The 23,938-nt window shown below is 39.6% G+C and overlaps 1 protein-coding gene across 1 annotated transcript in view; it reads left to right on the top strand.

Annotated features, from left to right (window-relative positions):
- Positions 1-23,938, top strand: part of sema6bb (sema domain, transmembrane domain (TM), and cytoplasmic domain, (semaphorin) 6Bb) — a 52,528-nt gene that overhangs the window by 16,350 nt on the left and 12,240 nt on the right. Inside the window, exons 9-10 of the mRNA XM_079245425.1 lie at positions 2,218-2,295; positions 6,044-6,102. Coding sequence (XP_079101551.1) covers positions 2,218-2,295; positions 6,044-6,102 — 137 coding nt within the window. The remainder of the gene's footprint in view (positions 1-2,217; positions 2,296-6,043; positions 6,103-23,938) is intronic.

The raw sequence follows: 23,938 nt of genomic DNA, 5'->3' as shown, positions 1-23,938 counted from the left end.
TAGATAAAATGTTACCAAGTGTAGTAAAGAAAAAGCTTAGTTTATCATTTTAGCAGCTTTCTGTTAGTAGATTTCTTAGAAAGGGGTCTAAACTCACGATTGAATATTAATATGTGTTTGTTTGAATGTTATTTCCCCTGCAATGACCCCACACCATCAGAGCAACGTAGGTTCGCTCCTTCTTTCTGGCATTCACACTCAGTTTTGATGCCTGGTGTTTGTGGCCCGTTAGGGTCCACTGACACACAAATACAAACCGGTGCACACACCACCACCACATGAGGCGTGCACTGTGTGTTCACTGAACCAGGTGGGTCATACAAGCGTGTAATCCAGACCACATTAAGGAGCAGCTTGCGTGCTCCCTGAGGTGTGTTTAGTGTGTGTTTATATGTTTAGATGCAAGTATGAGGGTTAATTTTCCACGCTTGAGTAGGTTCTAGATTTCTTTGTCATGCTTCAGCGGTTTCAGGTCTTTTTTTTTTTACCTTTTAGAAGTGTTTGTGAATGTTTTTATTTATTGGTCAGGGTTGTTTTGTGAATTCCTTTCCGCTCTCTAGTAAGTGTTTGGTTTATTTGTGTTTACAAATAGATTCTTATTGATGTAAGATTGACCTTTTTACCCTGTTAACCCCCCCCATCATTAAAAATCAATGTTTTTCTCATCATAAAGAGGCCCGAGGCATATCCCTTTTCAACAATTGGTTTTGCATGTGTTCAGCAGTCACTGATCCCTCATACACCACTTCTTGTCCTTCGAAACTTTCTTTCCCAGTGTGATTTCTTCTTCTTTTTTTTTTTTTTTTTCTTTTTTTTTTTTTTAAATACTTTTCCACACTGGCTTTGTATGACTGCTTGAGTTTACTAGAGCTTGACTTCATTCTCTGTAAACATTTCAGCGTAGCAGTGGTTCTGTTTGCTGGGAAGATTTGTTGCTCTAGTCAAGGACATTGTGTCATTTGACATTTTAAGAGACTGCGTGAAAATGTGGAGAAAAAGACGGCGTATCAAATCTGTAAATCAGGTGTTCTGACAATCGAACTCACACCACAAACCACAGGCCGGTGCTGAAGCTGAGTTTCCAGAAGAAGAATTGGGTGAAAGTTACATCTGGATGGTAACTCTGACAGAAACTTTCATCATAGTTGAAACTGGAAGCTGGTTGAGCCTGTTGTGTGTGTCCACCTTACTTCTTTTTTTAAGTCCAGAATATGTGTTTTTTTTTTTTTAGTTCTATTCCTACTGCTGAAGTACTTTTGGAATACTTTGCTCTCTTGCCTGCTTCAGATACACTGTGTTCTTGGCGTTTGGGAGAAAATAAACCTGAAAGGTCCTTACAGGCTGCAGACGGTCCATCACATTTGACATGAAGCATTTAGCCGTTACGACTTTCACTGTAAAATTAATTTTACAATGCAAAGTAACATCAATGTCCATTTCCACTTTCAGAAGCAACACGCTGTTCTGGTTCTGGTGGAGAAATCGTGCCCTACAACACATCCAGACAATTTGGTTTGGTCAGCCGGTTGCAGGCACTAAACCTTCTAGTTGCGAACAAATGAGGGTTTTCTTCACATAGAGAAAGCTTCTTATCGTTATTCTTCTACGGATGGTGTTGTATTTAAATTTATAGCTTTAACAACTCATGCTGTCTAAAAATACAGGATAAGAAAGAACTGAGGTATTATAATGTATTTTACCTACATATTAGTGGTTTGCCTCAGTAAGTATGAATAACCTTAAAGACAACCAGAACTTTTGCCATTTTCCCTCTCACACACCCCTTATTGATGGCTAATTTGGCATCTATCTTGCAACCTACCTGACCTGTTAGCTCTCTCCTGCCAGTAAAAGACGATCTTACGACGACTCTTGTTTTGTCTCTTTTCTCTTTTAATCTTCTTGCGTTTCTTTGCTGAATCTGCGATGTTGCAAGTTTAACACAGCCGGTTCCTTATTATACCGTAAAGCGAAACTGCCACAACGTCACGTCTCGGATTAAAAGTTGTATAGTGCTGTTTTTCAGAATGCACTAGATAAATGTTACTATGTCATCGAACAAGTCTGGATGCGTAGTTTTAATGTCAGAAATTTACAGAATGCATCTTTAAAGTAAATTTGAAGCCTTGTAAAAGAACATAAGTAAACTTAGGAAACTTTGGCCTACAATCAACCTTTTTTTTTTTTTTTCTTTCTTTTTTCTTTCTGTCTCTGCAGGAACTGCATAGCCTCTAGAGATCCATACTGTGGCTGGACCAGAGGAAGTACTTGTTCTTTTCTCAGACCTGGAACCAGGTGTGACAGTCTTCCTTTTGTAGATCCACCACAAACAAGCACACACTCTACTGCATTTCATGTTGTACTCGCTCTGTGACTCCCTGTATCTGTTGGGATTTTTTTTTCTTTAAGGTGTTGTATTACCACAGTTCTCTGTTGTTTGTCTTTGATCCGACACATTTGTTTGTTTTCTTTTGATGCATCTCTACTTCTATCATTCCTCTGAAGGTCATTTTCTTCACTGCAGATTGCACATGCAGAGACATCCTATATATTATTGACACACTCTGTGAGTTCTTGGTTGTTTGTGAAACTATTCGAGCTTTAAAGTTAGATCTGTGCCCTCTTAACAGCGTTTCTCGCAGTCTGTTCTGTTCATTGATTCAAGATGTCTGTTTTTAACCCTTTAAGTTCCAATAATAGGATGGCAAGTGTCTGTTTGTGTCACTGGCAATGAATTGGGTTCTAAATGGTTTAACTAAACTAGATTCTTTCATTGCATGTGTTGTGTCCATGAAACCTTGTATGAATTTTGATATTTGACTTGTTTCTTGTGCAACACTGTTGTTATTACACAAATATCCAGACAGTGTGTTCTCTGGGTGGTGTGCACAAATGTATCTGTGCAGTTGTGTATGCTCACATGTAAGAGTTTTCGTGTGACCCCCTCTTTCCTCATACGACTGAGACGCAGCAGTCTGTCTTGACAGCTCACCTCAGGTCGTTTCCTCCTGTGAAATCAAATTTCTCCTGAGTCGAGCTGCTTATTGAATTAGGTTTTTCAAACACAGGTGTAGTGCCAGCTGAACAGACAACATGAGCCTTAAAGACCACCTCGGGCTGCCTGCTTATACTATTAAAGGCTTTTGTGTTTGTCTTGATTTGATTTAGCAAGGGCGGTCAACTTGGCAATCGATTCCACAACGAGTTACTGTGGATTTCCTCTTTGTAGAATAATACAACCTCTATTTGCAAAGTGACACTGTAGGAGAGTTCAGCGGTCGCTATCATATAACGTTAGATTGCAATTTGGACATTTTGTCAGGGAGAGAAGTTTTGTGCTTTTAATGACAGGTGCAAATTCCATTGTGCTGCTGTGAATTCCTGTTTCACAGAGATCTGTCCTAAATAAAACAGATTAGGATATATTACAAGAACTGCATTACAGTTTAACCTGTTAAATTTAGCATTTCTTCCACTTTCAGGAACAGAAGCTGCAGATTTGAGTCCATTGACGCTAAATGTTTTCGCTCTGCTCTCTCACAAACGACTAATTCTTTTACAAGTGGCAACTTAACAAGTCTGGCCAGCAGTGCATCAGTGTGTATTAGCACAGTAAATCACTAAATAAACTCCATAATCTTTTCACAGCATTCTTTTAAACTGTAAAAAATGCTCCAACTCAAGCCCCTCTCATTTGGCCTCATTTCTTTCCAACATTACATTCAACATACATATGGCATGGTCTTCATCACTTTCTGCTTCAAGTAACGAGCTAATGCACCTGGAGGAATGTGCCGGAAAAAAAATTGGATTGGAAGAAATAAATTGTGCCTTCACAAAGGCCCACATGCAAAACTACACAATGTGAATGACCTGCAGTGTGTGACAGGCGGGCAAGTAGAACAAAAACAAAACATTTTTCTTTATTATGACAACGCGCCCTGTACACAGCACATTTCCACTCATTTGTCAGAGTGGTTTTCAGGCATTAAAAGCACGAATTTTGACTGTGCAGCTGCTTTAGCTAATTGCAAGATACTGATTTCCAGATCTCAAATCGACATCCGCATGCATTCCATGCTCTGGTTTTTGCAGATGTTGTATCTGGGCCAAGTACTACTTCACTAGAACCATTAAATTGTGTGCACAGCGAGTGTCTGCTTCAGTCCACCAACATCAAAGCAAGCACACCACCCTCGAAAGATGACAACATTAACAATATTAGTCATCTGAGGATGTGTGTAACTCTAATAATGAGCTTGAAAGAAGACACAAGCCTACTCACTGTATACTGTATGCTGTACATTGGATCGTTTCAGAGTCCTGACAACCTTGGTAAAGCATCACATTGGCTTACAGATTTTAAATATGAAAGTTCATATAGTTGTTGTTTATGGCTAACTTTCAGTAAAAACATGAACATGCCAACCATTGTCTACATATATGTAAATGTTAGGGTGGGAAGTAACTTCATTTGGGGGTTTCTTTACACTGCTGGGAGTTTCTGCAATGCTATCTTCAGGCTTCACTAACTTATCTGCAGGTAGATGCAGTACTTTCCTTTTAACAATACTTATGAAGAAGCCTCCCATCAAAAAGCCAACAGGCCAGTCATTTTTGCGATCCATCAGCAGACTGATGGCTACAGCAGGGCTTCTGCTCAGCACTTTTGCCACTTTGGTTTTTGAAATATGATTTGATGTTTGTATGTTAGGGATGCAAAAAGCCTTTCTGCATGGTGAGCATATCAGGACTGAAGATTGCCCCTTAAAACCTGATAGAAATCACATTTCCCACCACTTACAAACCTTTCATGTGTCTCTTAATTGTTCACACTAGAATCAGTCTAGATTTAAAATACTGCTTTGACATGAGAGTGTGAGCAACTGGGTGCCAGTGTGACACACACTACAGTGCACAAAGTAACAATATTTTCCCCCCAACCATGGTCAGATGTTTGTGTTCCCACTTTGTAGAGAATGAAAACATTTGTGGTTCAACAATATCATAATAATAATAATAATAATAATAATAATAATATGTTCAATGTTTATGCTATTTTTGGTTGGTTATGAAATATCCTCATGTCTTCTCTAACTCATTTAAGGAAAGATTTTCCATTCATATGCATTTCATTATATGTGCGGAATGAAGCCTGCAGGAAAATACATGGCTACACTCACACATACCTACACACACTTACTCATTCTGCCTGTTGCAGCTCCATGCTGTTTCCCCTGACATGAGCCATAACCAAAAGCAGTTGTGTTTTTCTTTGGGAGCACCTGGCCTGTGAGCTGTTCTCATTTCCTCTCTGCTTCCTCGCTTCATCATCTGTTATTGTTTGAGTTTTCTCTGCTCCCCTGTTGCCCGAATGTGAAATGAGTTGCAGAAATACAATATGCTATAATTTCTTTGGAATTATTGAAAATCAGAGCTCAGGTGTTTAGTTACAGTTGAACTGATAGGACTAAGACACATTTTTCTTAATTGTAAAATGGCTTTTTTCTTTACATAAAACTAATATCTCAATCAAACGAATATATTGCTTTAAGAAGCTCCCCACTTAAAACTCCATCTTAATAAGTGAAAAATTCTCTTAAAATGACCTTAGCTTCTTAAGACTTGAAGACATAAAGTTTATGTCCATTGCATATTAATAAGAAGATGCATATTCTGACCTAGAAACATTAGAAGTTTTTTTTGCATAAATCAGCTTAATTATGGACAGCACTGCAGGCATGAATGGTAATCCTTAAATTGTAATGGTGATTGTTGTGGGATATTAGGTAGCTCATAGGTCTCTTTAGTTCATTTTTTTTAAACTTTCTGTGCCATTTTCTCAAAAGAAGAACAAAACAGACAAAAAAACCAAGAATTTCAGTCTGAGAGGAGCTTAGATGGCTGGATGCTCAGTCGTAACTTGTCCTCAGCTTGTAAAGCCGTGATAGTTTTCCTCTATCAGAGTGCATCTGTGTTTTGTGTCAACTAGCTGTGGCTGTGTCCTCTGATAAATGACTGTTTCTTTTCTCTTCTTCTGCAGACTGCCATTCGAGCAAGATGTGGAACAGGGAAACGTGGCCCATTTGGGCGACTGCGACGGTAAGAGGGCTAATTCTTGATCTGTGTGTTTCTGTTTCTGTGTAGTGTAGAAAGCAAATATCTCTTTTGTCTTTGCTTGGATCTTTACATAACTTGTGTATCTTCAGAGCTAACAACAACTGACTAAAAGTGAAGAGAAACCTTGTAGGTTTATTATGTTCAGAAAACACAGTGACAAGTCCTGGTTCACTTCAGTGGTCTGTAGTGTCTCTTTTCTCCCAAAAGGAAGCTCCAGGATCCAACATGATGGTCTGTTAGTTTCCAGTTCGTCTCTGAGCTGGCGACGAAACCACAGTGTGTGCTTTAGTTAGCTTTTTTGTCATCCTCTGTTTTCTGTTTACTTTGAGCTTAGTTGTTTGTAATATTTGCTTTCGTATGGCAAGTTCCATCTACATGAAGTTAATTATATTCATAAGCAGTTTGAAGTTTTTTTTCCCCTTTTTTTCTCGGTATCATTAGGAAAATGGAAGTGATAACCAGCTAAGCAAACTCTATTTTAGATTCAGAGAGCTTTTTTAGAATACTCCCATGACATCCCCTTGCTTTGATCTAAACGCTAATTCCAATGCGTGCAAATTAATCCTTCACTTCTGAAAGTTCCCAGAGTTCATGTGCCGTGCTCCCTGAGAAAGGAGCAGATAAATGTTGCGTAATCAGAACCTGCATACAACTCTAATCCTGTTTCAGATGGACGCTCCGTTTGATGCTGTGCTCTCACTTGCAGTCCTCTGACCACCAAACCACAAGAGAAGACCTCAGTAATTGAGGGTCGGTGCTCACTCTACGCTTGGTGAAGTTAAGCTAGTTATTTGTCTGCGCTGAGCCTGTGTGTGACACCTCTCTGAAGATGTGAGGGATCTCAATCAAACTGCTGATCCTGAACTTCTTCAAGCTGTGCTGTTTTTAACACAGATCATGTTCTGCATCTGTTTTGCTTTTGAATGATAAAAGAAGACTCTTGCTGTTGCCAGGGCACACAAGGTGATTTTAGGTGATTTTAGGTGAAAGAAGAACAAAGGCTCCTGCTGAAAGTTGTTCTCAAATAAAAAATGATGTTTTCTGCTATTCTTACGCTGGGTTTTGGCAAGAGTTTGAGATGGCTGTACTGGTAGTAATATGTGATTTCACTGAATAGTTACAGACTCTGGCATGTTTTGTTTTTTCTTATTCTCAAATATCTAAACTCTTGCATATCAGGGGCCTCATGTCAGTGTGTCACTGCATGTTTTCTGAAAGAACAGGTACTAATGAAGCATTATGTTTGTGAATGTCCCAAGAAAATCACTTTTTACCCTTTGATCTAATTTTTTGTACTGTATGCTTTGCCGCTGGCATCTCCTTGACATGTTGTGGCTTGGGCTACACCTCATGTATGCTTTACTTAAAGAAAAAAAGGAAAAATTGGGTGGGCAGGGGGATCATGGAGCTGGAGAACAACTTCAGTGGAGATTGGCATTGATTCAGCAGGTTCTGGGATCTCTCCTGGAGAAACGGAGCATTGTTCTTCTATTATTCGGTGTTTTGATGATTGTCATGGAAACTTAACAACCCCAAATTGTTGGTGTTTCATTGATTTTATGACCACAGAATATGATCTGGATCATTTCATACTCTTTTCAGCAACCTCTTTGTCATCCTTAGAAAAGTCTGCTTCCATCAGTATTGAAACATTTCATCACACGATAAAGAGGAGCTCTGACACTGAGGTCATTTGCCTGCAAGCTTTTTCTTTTTGAAATAAACTGAGGGAAATATATGGAATATAAAACAGGTTCAGTATGGTTGTAGATCAGCCCAGTTAGGAGTTTGATTTCTTTTACAACAACATCTTCTTCTGTCATAGCCAAACATTCACCATGTACCTTTCAGATTTAAAGGTCTCACACTGAAAACAGTTGTTTTAGTCTCTGGCAGTCAAGTAACTCTCACTGATCATTTCAGATTTGAACACATCAAGTGCAGTAGGATTAGTGGTACTTTGCTCTCTGCAGTTCTTGGAACAGTGTTGCATGAAGACGTAGCGTGGCACTCCCTGGACACTGCCTCTGAGGAATATCTGAGCTCACAGAAAGTTTTTACCTGTGTCTGATCCTGCCGAGAAGTATGCCTGAGCTGAGAGCGATGCTAACAGCAGCATGCTTTGTAGCTGGGAGATGAAGACAAACTGCTGGCCAGACATAGCAACATGCATAAGATGGCTGCCTCCAAGACTTCCACAGCCCTGTCTCAGATATTGTGATAAACTCAGTGCCATGGCCCATCTTTTCATCATCTCTTTTTTTTCATTTGACACTTTCATTGTCTGTTATATGGATGCTCTCCTTTGTGTTTCCTGCTCCTATAGTTAATGATCAGTATATCTTTCGTTGTCATTCTGTGAGATGAAGATTCTTCAGCCATCTGCAAACCCAATATTCAGTCAAAGGAAGACCGAGAGGCGCAGCTTCAATAAGCTTGTTATGACAAACTGTCAGTGACACGGCTGAGACTGTGAAAATTGCTGGCATATCTCCTCTGTGTCTATCAGCATTCATCTCAAAGCTTTTCTTCATGTATACAGGACACAAGCAGTACATCTGTGTACTTACAAACAGACAGAGGTGCCTGTGCACATCAACGCAAACTCCTCGGGGATTTGGACGGGTTTAACAAACAGCAGGCTTTTGCTCGCTGAATATTTCATATCTCTATGTTGGACTCATTCCTCCTATCTGTATTTTGGTCAGGCAGTTGAGAAGTGAGTTGTGCTCCAGCCAATTTATCACTTTAGAAAAAAGTCAGGAAAACTCATTTCAACTTTGTGTATTTTTTTCTGAGTCACTTTCTGCAGCTGCACATTAAACAGAATCTACTCTCTTTCCTCCAGTGGGCGTTCAACTTCACAGCATGAAAAAAAAAAAAGAAAAAAATAATCAAATCTCTTTAAAACATTGTGAAATCAAAATGACTGTTTGGCAAGTTATAAGGTCAACTGGACCAAATTAGATTTCAACCTGATTCCGAGTGACCTACATTTATCACAAGACAACCTCAAGTCACAAGCTGAGCAGTGGAACGGGAAAAAAAGAAACACATTTATCTACTTTATGCATTTGTGCTTTTGCCTGGAAAACTTGGGCAGCTCTAATAATTCTTTTATCTGATGTCTGAAGGCAGCCTGGAGTCAAATTTAACCTGCAAAAGTCTTCTAGATCTGAAAAAGCAACAACTTGGCACCTCTTGAAGGAGACCATTATGAATTTGGTGTCATTTTTTGAATACTTACTGGTGTGTGATTGGATCCAGTATTCCTTCTGCCGGTGAAATGTTTGATTAAAACATGATTAATCCACATCTGAGATTAATGGAGGGGTTTTATATCTATATGCAACAAATTCTATGTTATCATCTTTATGATTTCTTCAGAGCATAATTTCTTTAAAAAAAAAAAAAAAAAGATTAAAAAAAATAAAAATAAAAAAAATAAATATATATATATACTTTTTTTTTTTTCCTGATGCTGCAAAGCTTTTAGGTTTAATTTTGAATTAAACCAAAAATTGCCAGAGGTTCAGTAAGACAGAAAATATGTCTTTTTATTTTAAGATTTAACAAGTCTTTTCACAAGTTTACCGTGCTGCTGTGTGGTCTTTACTTCTCCATGCATTTCCTTCAAACTTATTTCTCTCCAGTCTCGGTCAGTACTGTACTGATTTTAGGGCAACTTTGTTCTCAGATCTCAACGGGAGAAGGATGAACAGCCTTAGTCAGGGACCAGCTTTTCCCTTCTCCTCAACCAGAGAGAAGCAGTTGCTGGAAGAAAGACCAATTTTCATCTTTTCTCTGACTGATGGCAGTCAAATAGATATTGAGGGCGATTCTGCAAAGGAATGGAATGGAGCCGAGAGGAGCGAGGACGATGGGAACGAGGCTAAGCAAATCAGATCAAGGAGTAAAGAACAGAGCAAGAAGAATAAGATGGAGCCTGGGAGATCATAGGAGGAAAGCAAACTTTGAGGATTGGAAAGGTTGAAGTAGTTCAACAGATCAGAGGAATTTAGTCATATGCATGGAAAAGAAGCAGAGGGATGGAAAGACAGAAAAGAAAGAGTGAGGTTACAGCCAGCAGGGGAGAGAGGTGAAAAATGAGGGGGGTAATCACATAGGACAAGGGTGAGGCTGGATGAAAGTTTCCTTCCTTCATGTGTTTCAGTCTTTATGTGCATCATCCTTTCCCTGGATGGCTTGGATGCTGAATGTCTGCCAGTACTTTGGATTTTTACTCAGCTGCTCCCTGTCTTTTTGTTATCCAGCTTGATTTTTGTACTTTTGCTTCACCTCAATAGAGTTCACTCTTTGCTCTTGAAGCCTGCCTCCTGTGCTGAGAAAATGTAGAAAGCTGCAGGGAAGGGAGAGGAACATCTGTTTCCGTGGGTGCTTGGCCAGGCCAGCGTGACAAATGGGCTGTGAGTGCCACCAGCATCTCCTGTGTCACAGCACTGTCACTGGCCTCCTCGGCTGGCTTGTGGCCAGGATGTAACTCTGTCGAGGTGGTGTAAGCCACCTGCCTGGTGAAGCTTTTCTTTTCATTAGCACACTTCTGCTGCCCCCCCCCCTTCTCATTACACCTTGCATTTTTCATTTACATCACTCTGGTTTTTTGTCACTTGTCATAAAATCAATGAAATGATGATTATGTCTCCACAGCACCACTAAAGGACTGTTGTTCTGCTGTGTTAGAGGACTGCAGAGTGAGATCAGCTTCCTAATGGGAGGCCGGGGAAGCTGTGTGTTGCTAAGAGTTTTGACTTGTGGTGAAACTCTACATTATCCATCTTTTGGAAGCAAAAATACCACCCCCCCTTCCAACGTATTTGTATGTGGAATAGTCGTGCAGCTCCTCTAACCCGCTATGATCAAAGCACAGCTCGGCAGCACAGCATCTAATTGAGACGAAATGTTGTAGGAGGGACACTCCTGATGAAAGAAATGAGGTCAGGGAAATATCTGGATTCAATTATGTGTGTGTGTGCATGTGTGTGAGACGATAGGTATGTGTAATTTTAAGGTACTGTAGACCTGTTAGCCTCTGGGTTTTACTTTTTAAGGTACTAAGATGTTTTTCATTATCAGTAAATATAAACCATCAGCCAATAGGTGACATAGCTGCAGGTGCTTCTGTTTTTGTTCTTTATGTATAGGTGCTGCCAACATTAATACATAGACATTGTCTGTGTTATCATTTATATAATGTATTATTTTAATGTTAGAGTTTTAATAGCTGTTATTAAATCTACAAGTTAGGAAATTTAATAGGGGAGTGTTTTCATAGTTGTGATTTTTATTCTAGTGGGATGTTGCTTGTGTAGTGGCATTGATATTATTTTAATTCAACTGTATTTATTTGTTTACCTGCCCTGGGGCGGCAGATGGAAATTAGTTTGTGTCTAAATCTGGCTCAATGCATCTTTTCTCTTCAGAGATTAATGTGTTTTTTTTCTGTCTGGTCCCTGACAAATAAAAAAAATATAAACAAAACATTGAGAAAAAGTTGGTTACTAGTTTCAATACCGTAGAGGCAGAATTTAAAATTAAAATTTAATCATGCAGGATTGGTGATATTTTGCATTTTAGGGTTTTTTTCTTCTCTTTATGCTGCTAAACATGCAAACTGAATTATGCAGACTCCACACCAATAAGAGTAATTTCTCCACTTGTGGGGATTATGTCAATCCTGAGGTAGCGGCTCATAAGTGGTAATGACCTTACTTGTCGCACACCTGTGGATCTTAACAACCCTTCAAAGTTTAGATTCTTAAACCAGTTTATAAGCCTGAAGCTTCAGCAAGTTGAAGAAACTTTTTGGACAACTGGAGAAAAATCTTCATTTGCTCCTGTTCATTTGGTGCAACTCAAATCAAGAACAAGCAGCTGCTTACGCTTTGTACAACACAAAAATGATCAGGAATGGTTCAGCATTTACAGTATTGAAAAAAAAGAACTTGCTTTTTTAGCATTAAACTGTTAATACCTATTCTTTAAAAAAAAAAGACATGTAAAACAGAAATGTCACGTTTACGGTGCAGGTTTTCATGATTTATTTCCTATTTATTTATTTATTTATTCATTCATTCATTCATTCATTTATTCATTTTCACGGTTGTCACATTCTAATTTAAATGTGACCAGCATCAGACTGCAGTGTAAACAACCTATGATCCTGAGGTGACCTGTATGCACAGGAAAAAAGTAATGTCACACAGTTTACCAAAATGATTAATATTACATGTGTGCATCATATATTTTGTTTGTTCAAGCTATTGTGGAATCAGAGCCAATGAAATTATTATGTTGTTTTGTCAATTCGTTACATTCGATCTCTCTGGGCTGACCCGTCTCCTCTGGTGCAGGTTGTGACATCTGTCTCAGTTCAGTGACATAAAAGTCAGATGAAATAAGACCTGATCCTTGTGTCTGAGTCACTTACAGATCTGATTTAGGATTGCTGAATGGGAAACTGTGGGAGATGTGTCTTGCTCAGACTTAGTCTTATGGCCACATGTGAAAGCAGACTGGGTTCGATTTGACCAAATCAGATTTGTGCTGTAAAGACTGCAATAAAACAAGATCAGATGTGGGTCAAGTGGACCAAAGAGTTAGATTTTCCTGCAGTATAAACATAGCTTACGTATCTTCCCAGAAGATCAGGCTGAATATTACTTGTCCTGTGTTATAAAGCAGAATCCTTCAGTAAACTTTTGCAGTGCTGAGCAATATGAAAGTCAAATATTAAATAGGTCTTATTTGTAAACAACAACAAAAAGCATCCAATATAGAAAACAGTGATGCTGCCGTACACTTTCACAGCGAGCTAAATGTGGACCAAGAATCACTTGGACTAAAACCCCAGGCTCCAGGTGTGTACAGTATGGACCATTAATGTACACTTTAAGTAGCACCATTCTTAATCTGTAGTATACAAAAATGATAGAAATGAAAGACATTCAGCAGAAAAGTCTCTCATGAGCTTTGCCACCTAAACAAAGCACAAGGTTAGCCTCACAGTATCATTGCATAAGTCAGGGGTGCCCAGCTCTGGTCCTGGAGGGCTGCTCTCCTGCAGGTTTTTGATGTATCCCTTCTCCAACACACTTGGCTTCCATTAAATGGATCCAACAGCCAAATAAGTTCTACACAATGAGTGATAAGTTTGAGTCAGGTGTGTTGGAAAAGGGATACATGGAAAACCTGCAGGACTGTGGCCCTGGAGTACCAGAGACGGGCACCCCTGGTCTAAGTCATATTTTGGTTAAATTGTGATATGTGTCTAACTACTTTCCCACTATTGCTGATAGACTGTAGATCATTGACTATAAACCTTGAAATGTAATTACACTATGAGACTAACAACAATTTAAACCATCCATCCATTCATTTTCTTAACTGCTTGTTCCAATGACCGGTTGTGGGGAAGCTGGAGCCTATCCCAGCAATCATTGGACGAAAGGCAGGGGAAACCTTGGACCGGTCGCCAGTCAATCACAGACCATTAAATCCACAGAAATGTTAAAAAAAAAAAACTGAAAGCTGTTTTACCTTTTCTCTTTTGTGGTCAAAATTTCTGGGTGAATTTTTTTTTTTTTTTAAACTGTGAAAGTCTAGTCTTTTAAATCTGTTGTAGTTGGAAATGACTTATAAAAGTTCAGCTTATTTACAATAAGAGGAAAAGGTTTTAGACTTGAGTGTGCTCTACTTCTACAATACGGGCTACAACCTATGAGTTCAGTTCCTTCTGGATGCACATTTGTGTTTCTAAAGTTAATTTAGCAGTTTCTGTTCTGAACTCTGGTTGATAAAGCTGTCAATAATCATTATTAAACAAATGTATTTCCAAAAACATTGATCCTAGCAAAATCAACAGTCACTGAATGCCTCCATTAAAAAAACACATTTTCATTTGAATAGACAATCTCGTCACACAGCAGTAATAACAGCATGTCTTTCCTTTACCTTCTGTAATTATGATTCATACTTACACTCAGGTTAACAGCCTGCTTCTTTCTGTTCAGTGAGTTCTGATACAATGCCAGGATTCACTTAAGCAAATACACAAAATTCTTGCTTTTTATGCACACTGCTGTTATAGAAAATATGTTTTTACCGAATGTTAAAATTATTATTACAAAGTGACTGACCATGAGATTTATCAATCATGCCCATCTATCCTTAATATGAATGCCTTTGGAGAAGTCATTGGCAGTGATTTCAAGGGTAAAAAAAAATCACACAAACCTCATCATTTAAAAGATTATGTGTGCTGGAACAAAATACACTCCGTAGTAGCTGTTCCTTGGGCTTTATAACTAAATACATTTTCAGAGCCACCTGGAAACCAACAAATCTCACATGATTGTCCACTAGTGAAGACATAAATATTGGTTCCCCTTCATAATAATGTGACCTCTCCTTCAGCCCCTTTGCAGTCAGCTCTGTATTCTGCAACAACTGGGTTTATGTCTCTGAGGCTACAGAAACTTGTTGATCACACTCATTTTTGTTTGGAGTTTGCACTTTAAATTCTGCATGCAAAGTAAAAAAAAGCCATGGATAATTTGTCTGTGAGCACTTGAGCTCTTCACAATGGACATCACAGTGAGCGCGATCAACTGCAGCTGGATTTATGCTGGATTTAGTTTTAATGATGTTTGAGCTGAACACAGCGTTTACAGAAGCCCCCAAACTGATTTGTGTGCATGTCCAGGCATTTGCATGAGTGTGTGTGTGTGTGTACACAAGAGATGAGCATGTGTGAACATGCTTGTGACAGGTGATATAAACAGTTTCTGTAAACAGTGTAATGAGTTAGATTGGGTTTGAGCATCAACAGTGGTTATAGGATGTCAGATCCACTTGCAGCAGGTCATCGCGATGTGTCGATTGGCTGGCTTTGGGTTTTCCATGCCACGACCTTTACTGACAGGCCAATCAGTTACAGCCTAAACATGGACTAAATGGTCTGCCATACTGCCAACTTCGCTCTTTTCATTTTCCAATGAGTGGCTTTTAATTCTAAAGGAAATATTCTGCAAAAGCAAGTTAATCTTTCAGCAGCAATGAGCTTCTGCAGCCTTATTTTGTGTTCTTGTTTGGAGGCTTTTGGTGGGAAATCAAGTTTGCCCGGACAGCTCGTCAGCTCAAGTTAATTCTTTTAAACTAGCCATAAACCAGAAGTCAAGAGGCGGTGCATATGGAGATGGGATGTGTCATGCTTTTGCTGCAGCGGCTTCCTGCTTTATTTCCTCTTTGTTCCACTTTTCTCAAATCTCCGTCCCTTCTCTGTTGATAAAAACGGAGTGGGCTTTTTGACAAGCGCTTGCGTTCAGCCCGGCACACAAACGCTCAGTCACACACACATTCACCACCCGTTTTGCTGTGAACTCACTCAGCCGTAATGACATAGCTAGTATTGCTGCAGTGTAGCTACAGATGGAAGCAATTATGGTGCAGTGAAAATATTTCCTGAAAAAAGGCAGTGTTTTGACTGGTTGAACAGCGGGACACAGTCACTCAGTAATTGAGGTCCGCTAAAACATCAATGAGGCGTGAGCAGATTGGAGATTCCTTGTCGTGGCGTCATGTTGGAAGTTGATGACGATCGCCGCAGAGTCAGGACACGCTCTGGCTGGTTGTGATATTCTGTGGGGCTTTGTGCAGGAAAGGAAATTTGTTGCCAAATTTATGGCTGTGGTCTCATCTAACTTCTCTCTAATTGCTGTGGTTTGGAGAGAGGCCTGCCCTGAGGCTTAGAAGAGGGAACCAACAAAGCCAAACAAAGCTAACCGAGTCCTTTGCATTTAAATGGCACCGAGTTGAAACGCGGGATCTCAAGTTGTTTGATGATAAATGTGTTGTTCTGTTGCCTGACCCCAAACTGAGCGACAGAGACAGGCAGGAAATGAGAAAGAGAGAGACGGGGCACTCGCCACCGTGGTTAACTTCATGCTTGATGTGGTCTCCTCTTTTAGAGGGAGAGAAGGCTCTGTAACCTTGGTGCCACCTTCCTCCAATCCAAACTCTCTCTTCTATCACTTCTGCAAGTAAGACACCAAGGGCAGAGAGATGGGGGCAGAGAATAGATGAGTAGAGAAGATGTGGTGAATCGCTGTGCATGCTCAGACCACTAACCACTCAGGCATCTCTCTCACCCCAAGGAGTTTCAGAGATTCTTGAAGAACAGAAATGATCCCAACGGTGAATACTGAGAACGGTGAAGACTTACTACCTCAAAACAATGCCATGCACATATGTATGTGATGTGAGGTCCATAGCAGAGGAAAAAGGAAGGTCACATCAGCATCTGGTGTGTGCAGTTTGAAGTCAGAAATAGCACTTTTTTTTTTTTTTTTTTTAAGAACTCTAAGACGAATGGTGACTTGAGTTTATAGAAGGTTTCATGAGGTGCAAGAACTCCTTCAGGGCTTCAACTCTTTCATCTGACTCCTTCCTCTGAGACATCTCTCTGCTCCGCACATCTTCCTCTCCACAGTGGGGGCCTCAGAGAGAGCCTTGAAAAACACAGGAGGTCCGCTGACCCATCAGCAAGCTGCAGGCCCTCATTGATAGATGAGTATTTTCAAGGGCTTGTTGAAATTACTTTGTGTTTTTTGGAGTCTATGCTAGAGATTGCAAATTTACAGTCTTCGGTCAAGTATAAGAACAAGGTAAAAATACTGATTTAACTTTTTTTTTTTTTTTTTTTTTTTTTTTTTTTTTTTTCTGTACAAAAAGTACAGACTCTGAAATGTACTTTCTGCTTACAAGTCAGGAGCAAACTTTTGTTGTTAGATACAATGCAGTTCCTGGAATCATTCTTAGCTTAAATATTTTGCCTAAATAAGGTCACAGATATGGAACACCTGCCTCCTCTGTATCTGCTCTGTCTGCAGTCATGTTTACTTTCAGCCATGCTGGTACTAACTGGCTTCTAACATCACTCTTGCATTCATATTTTTAGTTATGTTACATTTCTATTTTCCATTGTGTAAAACTATAGATACAGCAACGGAGCGCTGTTTCTACATGCTGCTGTTTTATCTGTGTAGGTTTAAATTAATCGAGGGATAGCTCCAAGTTTAATTTCTTTCCACCAGTAGGTGTCGCACACACACTCATTCGCTCTCACTCCAACCTTTAATTGTTGCCAGCTAGAATCACATCACTTTCTGTCTTTGAAACTATAATAACTCACTTTGTCGTTGCCCACCGGCATTCTGCTGATGAGAACATGCTCTTCACAACTTTTTTTTTCTTCCAAGTTCAAAATTTTACAGCAGAATTTTGGTGTTCAGCGCAACATCACATGCCGGAAACTAAATAGCAACACACTGGCTGTGTTGATATCGAGAAGATATCTAGAAGGAACTTAAGTGAACATTACTGGAGGATGTTAGGAAACAAATGAGAGAAAGGGACAGAGCAAGAGGTTAAAACAAGACCTAAACCTGCTGGCGAGAGCTTAAGAGAACTGGCCGTATGCAAGACGAAACTTAGCCATCATTATTGGAGTGCCAACTCTTAGAAAATCTGTCAAAGTTTAGTGGTGGGGCTTTAAAAATAGATTTAGCAATGTTTTATTAGCTAGTAAAGTTATAAGTAAATTGCTAGTAAGTTTTGTTTTCCTTTGCCAAATGTTTAAAAATGATGGTATCATGGCACAAACAGAGGAATATTTCTGTAGCAAAGGCAGCATGTTATTTCCCTAAAATAAAAAAGGAGTCTTGTTGTCCCAGTCATAAACATACACACCACAAAGATTTAGATTGTTCATGATTTTCCTGCATTCTATTTTGATTCATTTAATCTAAAGTTGAATCATTTCCTGAACCAACCCATCGTTGGCAACATTTGAGTCAAAACTGATGACATATGCTGGTTGATTGGCTTATGTTACCGAATCACTGCAAATAAAAACACAAAGCTCCCTCCTCATGAAGCTGATATGATTAATTTGAAATGTTAAATCCTTTTAATGGGATGGTTAATTCATTAAATATATCGCTGCCAGACACAACAAAGGGCTGAGCAGTTCAGCGAGGCACACGTCTCTGTTTGATATCAGATCATAGAAATGTAGATGTAAGCAAAGATTGAAAAGATGCGTTTTTTTCATGGTAGCTGGATCACACAAGTTGTGAAATAAAGCTTTTTTTTCCTCTTTTTTTATATCTTGAACAACCTTGGAAATAGTCAATGTCCACAACAAAGTTTGATCTCAGACGATAATGTATTTGCATATGGCTACAATCCTTTTTTAACATGTTGTGTGAGTTGCTGTAATTGGCAAACAGTTGTGAACATCAACAATCTTCTAGCTTTTACACCTCACAGTTAATATTTCTGTCTATTTGTTGAAGGACTGCCCTCATTCAGTACATCAGACACATGTTACTGAATGTTCAGGGGTGATGTAGACTCTGATAGAGGAATAATATATAACCAATTGTTATTCATCAGGTCTCGAACATTCAAAGACCTCCATTAACATGTTTTGATAAATCTTAAAATAGTCTCATTAAGTAATTGTGGAAAAAAATCTTTTTTACTCACAAGATAGTCAGAATTAAAAACACTCTACTGACCTTTTTAAAAAATCAAAAATCTATTTATATCCCCATCTTTCCTTTTTTTAAATTTTAGCTGGTAGACAAAAGCTATTTCCCAGCCCATCTATTCCACATGCACCAGAGGACTCAAGTTTCCACATCAAACATGACCAAGATGAATATTGGATAGCCAGGGTGTCATCTCATCTCAGATTATCTGTAAGCTCAGAGGATCTTTTCTCTTCCATCAGAGGAAAATGGAAACAGCTTCTCTTCCCAAACTACACATACATCATTCTGAAGTTGAAACGTTCAGGCCATGCAACACAAACGTAAACACTTTATTGTTGTGTGTGTGTGTGTTTTTTTGTTTTTTTTATGTTTGTTAGTGTTTTTTGAGTGGAAAACTTTGGGGTCCAAAATAACCCCTTGCAGATTTTATCTGATTAAAAAGTTTTTTTTTGGCAATTTGTTTCACAAACTGTAGCTGCAAGGGGGGCTGAAAAAGGAGTTTCTTGATTATGGAGATTTAATCAAACAGAACAAACATGAGGAAAATTCTCAACAAAGGCAAGGAAAATTCATGATTGTCTTGCTCCATCTATAGCGACCACTTCTGGTGAGATATTTTCAATGCTTGACTCCTTTTGAACCAGCCTCAGGTAGGGTTCAGTGTAATGGAAAGGGGGAGTCCAGGTGGTGGTGGACAGTAGCTATACGATTCGTTCAGAGTCAGAGTAGTGCATCTGCTCTCTACTCTTCCCTCTGGAATGCGCTTTTCTTTCTATCATTTAGGGGAAAAAATGGACCCTGGTAAGTTGTCTTCTTAACGCTGCATCAAACACTTCTCATTTCTCCAACACCTCGGTGACACTGTTATATTTTTTTGTATCACTTCCACTCTCTCTTTCTCTGTCACATTCTTTCTTCCAAAGCTTTCATTGCATTGCTTTCATTTCATTCGTGTTTCTCTCCTCTTTGGCAGTCTTTCTGTCTCTGTCACTTTTATCTGCATCGTTTCCTCTATCTCTATCCTGAGTTTAATGCAGCCCCTCAGTATTGATCACATCAGCTTCTCTGTAGTCCGAGGTCCTGACAGGCTCTGTGGTTGCAAGTGATCATTCAGCTCAGGATGCGCCGCGACGGAGAGTCCACCTGAAGGGCTATGGCCTCTGTCACAGAGGAGACTTTTCATTAAAGGGGACATAAATTAACAGAAGCAGCGGATGTTTGAACAAAAAACTGTGAACGCTGTTTCAATCAGTCATCCAGATAGGGTGCCACCCCAACATGCATCCTGATGGTTTAATCATTTTGTTAAACCTTCAGAAATTTGTACTGGGATTGAGTCCAATGCTTCAGCTCTGGGGTGTTAACATAAAAACAAATTGGTGTGTTTTCAGCTGGTGGGTGTATAGCATTGCACCATGCAAAGCTCTGATGTGATATATGGCTGTAGCATGTGAGAGAGATTAAGCTGTAACTGCCTGGTTCATGAGTCGAGCATAAGAGATGTGAACCCTCCGGGCAGATCATTAGACTAATTCTACTCTCCAATTCATTGCCTGCAACATGTTTGTATATATTTATTATTGTTCTCCACAGCTTATGTTTGGCTTTGTACTTAAAATGGGAATTTCAATTACCAAGCCAAAGCGCAGCCAACACCGTAACTCGTAAGTCATACGATATGGAGGAAAAGATGAAAACTGCATCCCATTGGGGAAACCCACACATACTTTTGCACACAAAATTCACAGGAAAATAGGTTTTTTCACAGTGTTTGGGTTGGATGCAGCTCAAACTGCTAACAGATTCGTTCTTGTCAGACTGCTTTTTGCTAAAGGTTGACCGGATTTAAAAAAAAAAAAAAAAAAATCAGGTCTGCTGATATAATTGAATCCACAAATTCAATGAGGAACATTTCTGGTTGCAGCACAGGCGGTAAAAACATTTATGGGAAGTTGGAAAAAAAAACCTTGTAGCTTTTGATTACACAGCAGCCAGTGGAGTCAGCCCCCCTCTGATGATTTTAGCACACTGCCTTCACCAAGGCACAGCTAGAGTTACCTCACTTACCCCAAGCAGAGTTTATCTATGCTATAAGCACGAAAAAGGAAACTGAAATGAGGGTGAGTTGAAAATGAAGAGATTCTGGTAGAGTGAGGATGATATGCAGTTATGAAATCACCAGCAGGAGATCCATGTAAGTATGCACTCACACTATCGCTGCTAACCTTGACTCTCAGCTTTGTCTGGCCTCGCTAATAAACTCAGCTGAAAACCTGAATCCATCAACAGTGTGGGTTTTTGGTGGAGATTTTATGGAATTTTAATTACAAACACATGGCTTGGGTGCATAAATGTTTTAACATATTGATCAGCCGAGTGCAAAGCAGAAAAGTCTGACAGACCCTCAGGACACAAGGCTGAAGGGTTTTTTTTTTTTTTTTCCCTGAACCAGAGTTGTGCAGAATTCTCCAGCAACTTTCCTATGCCATGGTCTGAAAATATTGTCAGTGAGGGGCTGTAAACAGTTTTACAGTCATCCGGAGAATAAACACAGTTTACGAGCTAGCAAGGCTTAGTTCAAGCAAGGAGCTGTTCTCCTTTTTTTTTACAGCATTATTCTTACTTAGTTTGCTTCTATCGATGAATAACACAAGTACACATCCATGTCTGTTTGACATTTCATGAAGCGTACTGTATATGTGTGTGTGACAGAGAAGTAGGAAGCAGTATTGGAAATAGATGCAGGAGAAAAGAGCAATGCAGATGCTAAAAAAACTGAGACAGACCCTGCCAGGAAGAAAAAAGGAGGTAAAAACAAGAAGTAATGTAGTGCTTCCAGTCTTTTAAAAGAAGAAGAGGCTAATGAGCAAAGTCACTGAACCATGGATGCAGGCAGTGTGTGCATTTACTTATTAGCACACATATTCATACTCTTATGCAAACATATTCAGAATACAGTTCACATGCTTTGCCACGTGCATCTCTGCTTTACTGTGTATATAAATACATTAGCATTATACAGAGAAATGGTGGGATCTGGAGATGAAAGCCCTTCAGATCACTGACTGTTCACTGACACAGTCATAACCTATCAAGCTCAGAAATGTGTGCTTGTGCCATCGACAGGTCCGCTGGGATGCTGTGAAGTCTCTTTGTTCTGTTTTGATGTGCCCCATTTCTAATACATGTATTCCAGCTCTCGAACTGCATAAAAGTTCCTCGGCTTGGCTGTTGATTAAGAAGCTTATCGAACCGTAGGCGGCCCTTAGAGTTGCTCCCAAATTAATTGGTTAGCATCTAACAAGGCCAGCACCTCCATAGTGTTATGAAAATCTGTATAAAAGCAACACAGGTGAGGCATGGGCCGTTTGATGTATTTTTTTCAAAGAGCTTTGCCATGTTACTGTAGTCTTTGTAGGTGGTAATCATCAGTAAAAAGTCCAAGCCCTTATCGGAGGAGCAAATTCTCATAATGGCAATTTGTCAGGACCTCAAGGTGTAAAATTATAACAAATCCAGTTTCTTTTTCATGTTATTTTTAACATGTAAGATTGACTGTGAAATAAGGTATATTTTATCCCAAACCATGCTCTTCTCATAACTCTAACCACGTAATTTTGGGATGAAGACCAGAATAACCAAAAAGCAAAAAGAGGGGAAAAATCCTACCGTAATCCAATGTAGCCCTCCCAAGACAAACTTCATGTTACCACTCCTCCCACCTCCAAACGTAGATATTGCCACCTTTTAAGAATTTGACAAAAAACAAACAAATACATTTTGTGTGTTTTAGAGGCATTGTCTTTAGCAGGATTCCTATGTTGGAAGCTGAAGTAAGAATCAGTCAAGAGATCAAACCGCAATGTTACAAGAGTATATTTGACTACAGTGGGTTTTTTTTTTTTTTTTTACTTTCTACTGCGAGCAACCAAGCAAAGATTAGCCATTGAACTAAAATGCATTCATACATTCATTCATTATCCAACCGCTTAGTCCAATGAAGGGTCGCGGGGAAGCTGGAGCCTATCCCAACAGTCTTTTGTGCAAAAAGCGGGGTACACCCTGGACAGCTCGCCAGTTGAAGGTCTGAACCAATATTCAGTTCAGCAAATGTAAGAACACAGTGAACCACGAATATTTAAACCTGAAACCCTTAAATGTGAATCTAAGATTATTCTTTGAGGTTGTCAGTGATGCCTGTTTAAAAATGATCCTCCTTCCCTTCATCTTGCCTTCTACCTTCATAAGGTCCATAAGGTTTTTGTCAAAAGTGCCGTCACACTGCGAGCATGGAGTGAGCAGATACATCCTCCTCAAACCAAGGGGAAATCTTGAGCCACTGGCATGGACTTAGAGGAGCGGGGCTTTTCAGCAATTTCTGCCATTCAATGGCCAAGCTGAGCAGGGGAGGAAAAGAGCAGAAGCTGAGTGGGGAAAAAGTGCAGGTTGACACAAGAAAATCACTATTTAACAGGCAAGGGAAACTTTGCCACTTCAATATTTGATTTCAGGGAACAACCTTGATTTGAAAGTGTGCCGGTAAAAGTTTCCTGCTTCGGTTTTGAATTTCTAAGCTGTTCCTCTCATCATGTTGCCACTGTTGTGATCAAAGGAGTAGTGGGCATGCAAGAGATACAGGAAGAGGATTAATAGCTACAAAAAAAGGGAAAGGAGGACGAAGGAAGAGATGACTGAGTTAGAGACAAAGGCAAACCGAGTACCAAAGGAAAATTGGGACTGTGCACAAGCTTCTTTGTGCTTTGAATTTGACAGTTGAGTGGTTTCTTGGTTTGTTTGCTTGTTTTCAACAAGAAGGCTTTCATATCTCTGGCATTTTGAGGTCTCTTCTCTCCCCAATAAACCCTTTTTCCTTCTCTTCGCCGTTTTAATCTTCTGCTATGCCCTCTTTTGCTTTTTTTTCATTTACTCTCTCATTTTCTTGTTCTCTCACCTCTTTTGTGTCTTCTCTTTTGTCTTAGTTCCTCACTTATCCTCCCATTTCCCTTCAACATATGCTCTGTAAAATCTCTCTCTTTCCTCTCGTCTACACTCTTCTTCTTTCCTCTCCTCTCCTTGTTAAACTGTAATTGGAGCTGGAAGCCTCAAGACAAGCGGCTCAGTGTTCGTCAGGCTGACAGGCAGCCTGTTGGCTTCTATTAAGCTTTAATAAGTAAGCAGGATTGGAGAAAAGAGAGGGAGTTGAAGGAAGGGGGGTGCACAAGCAGCTGCCTTACTGTCACCCC

Source organism: Telmatherina bonti (genome assembly GCF_933228915.1).
Source record: "Telmatherina bonti genome assembly, chromosome: 8".
Classification (NCBI taxonomy): domain Eukaryota; kingdom Metazoa; phylum Chordata; class Actinopteri; order Atheriniformes; family Telmatherinidae; genus Telmatherina; species Telmatherina bonti.
The sequence above is the reverse complement of the archived record's forward strand: the minus strand, read 5'-3'. Positions and strand labels throughout refer to the sequence as shown.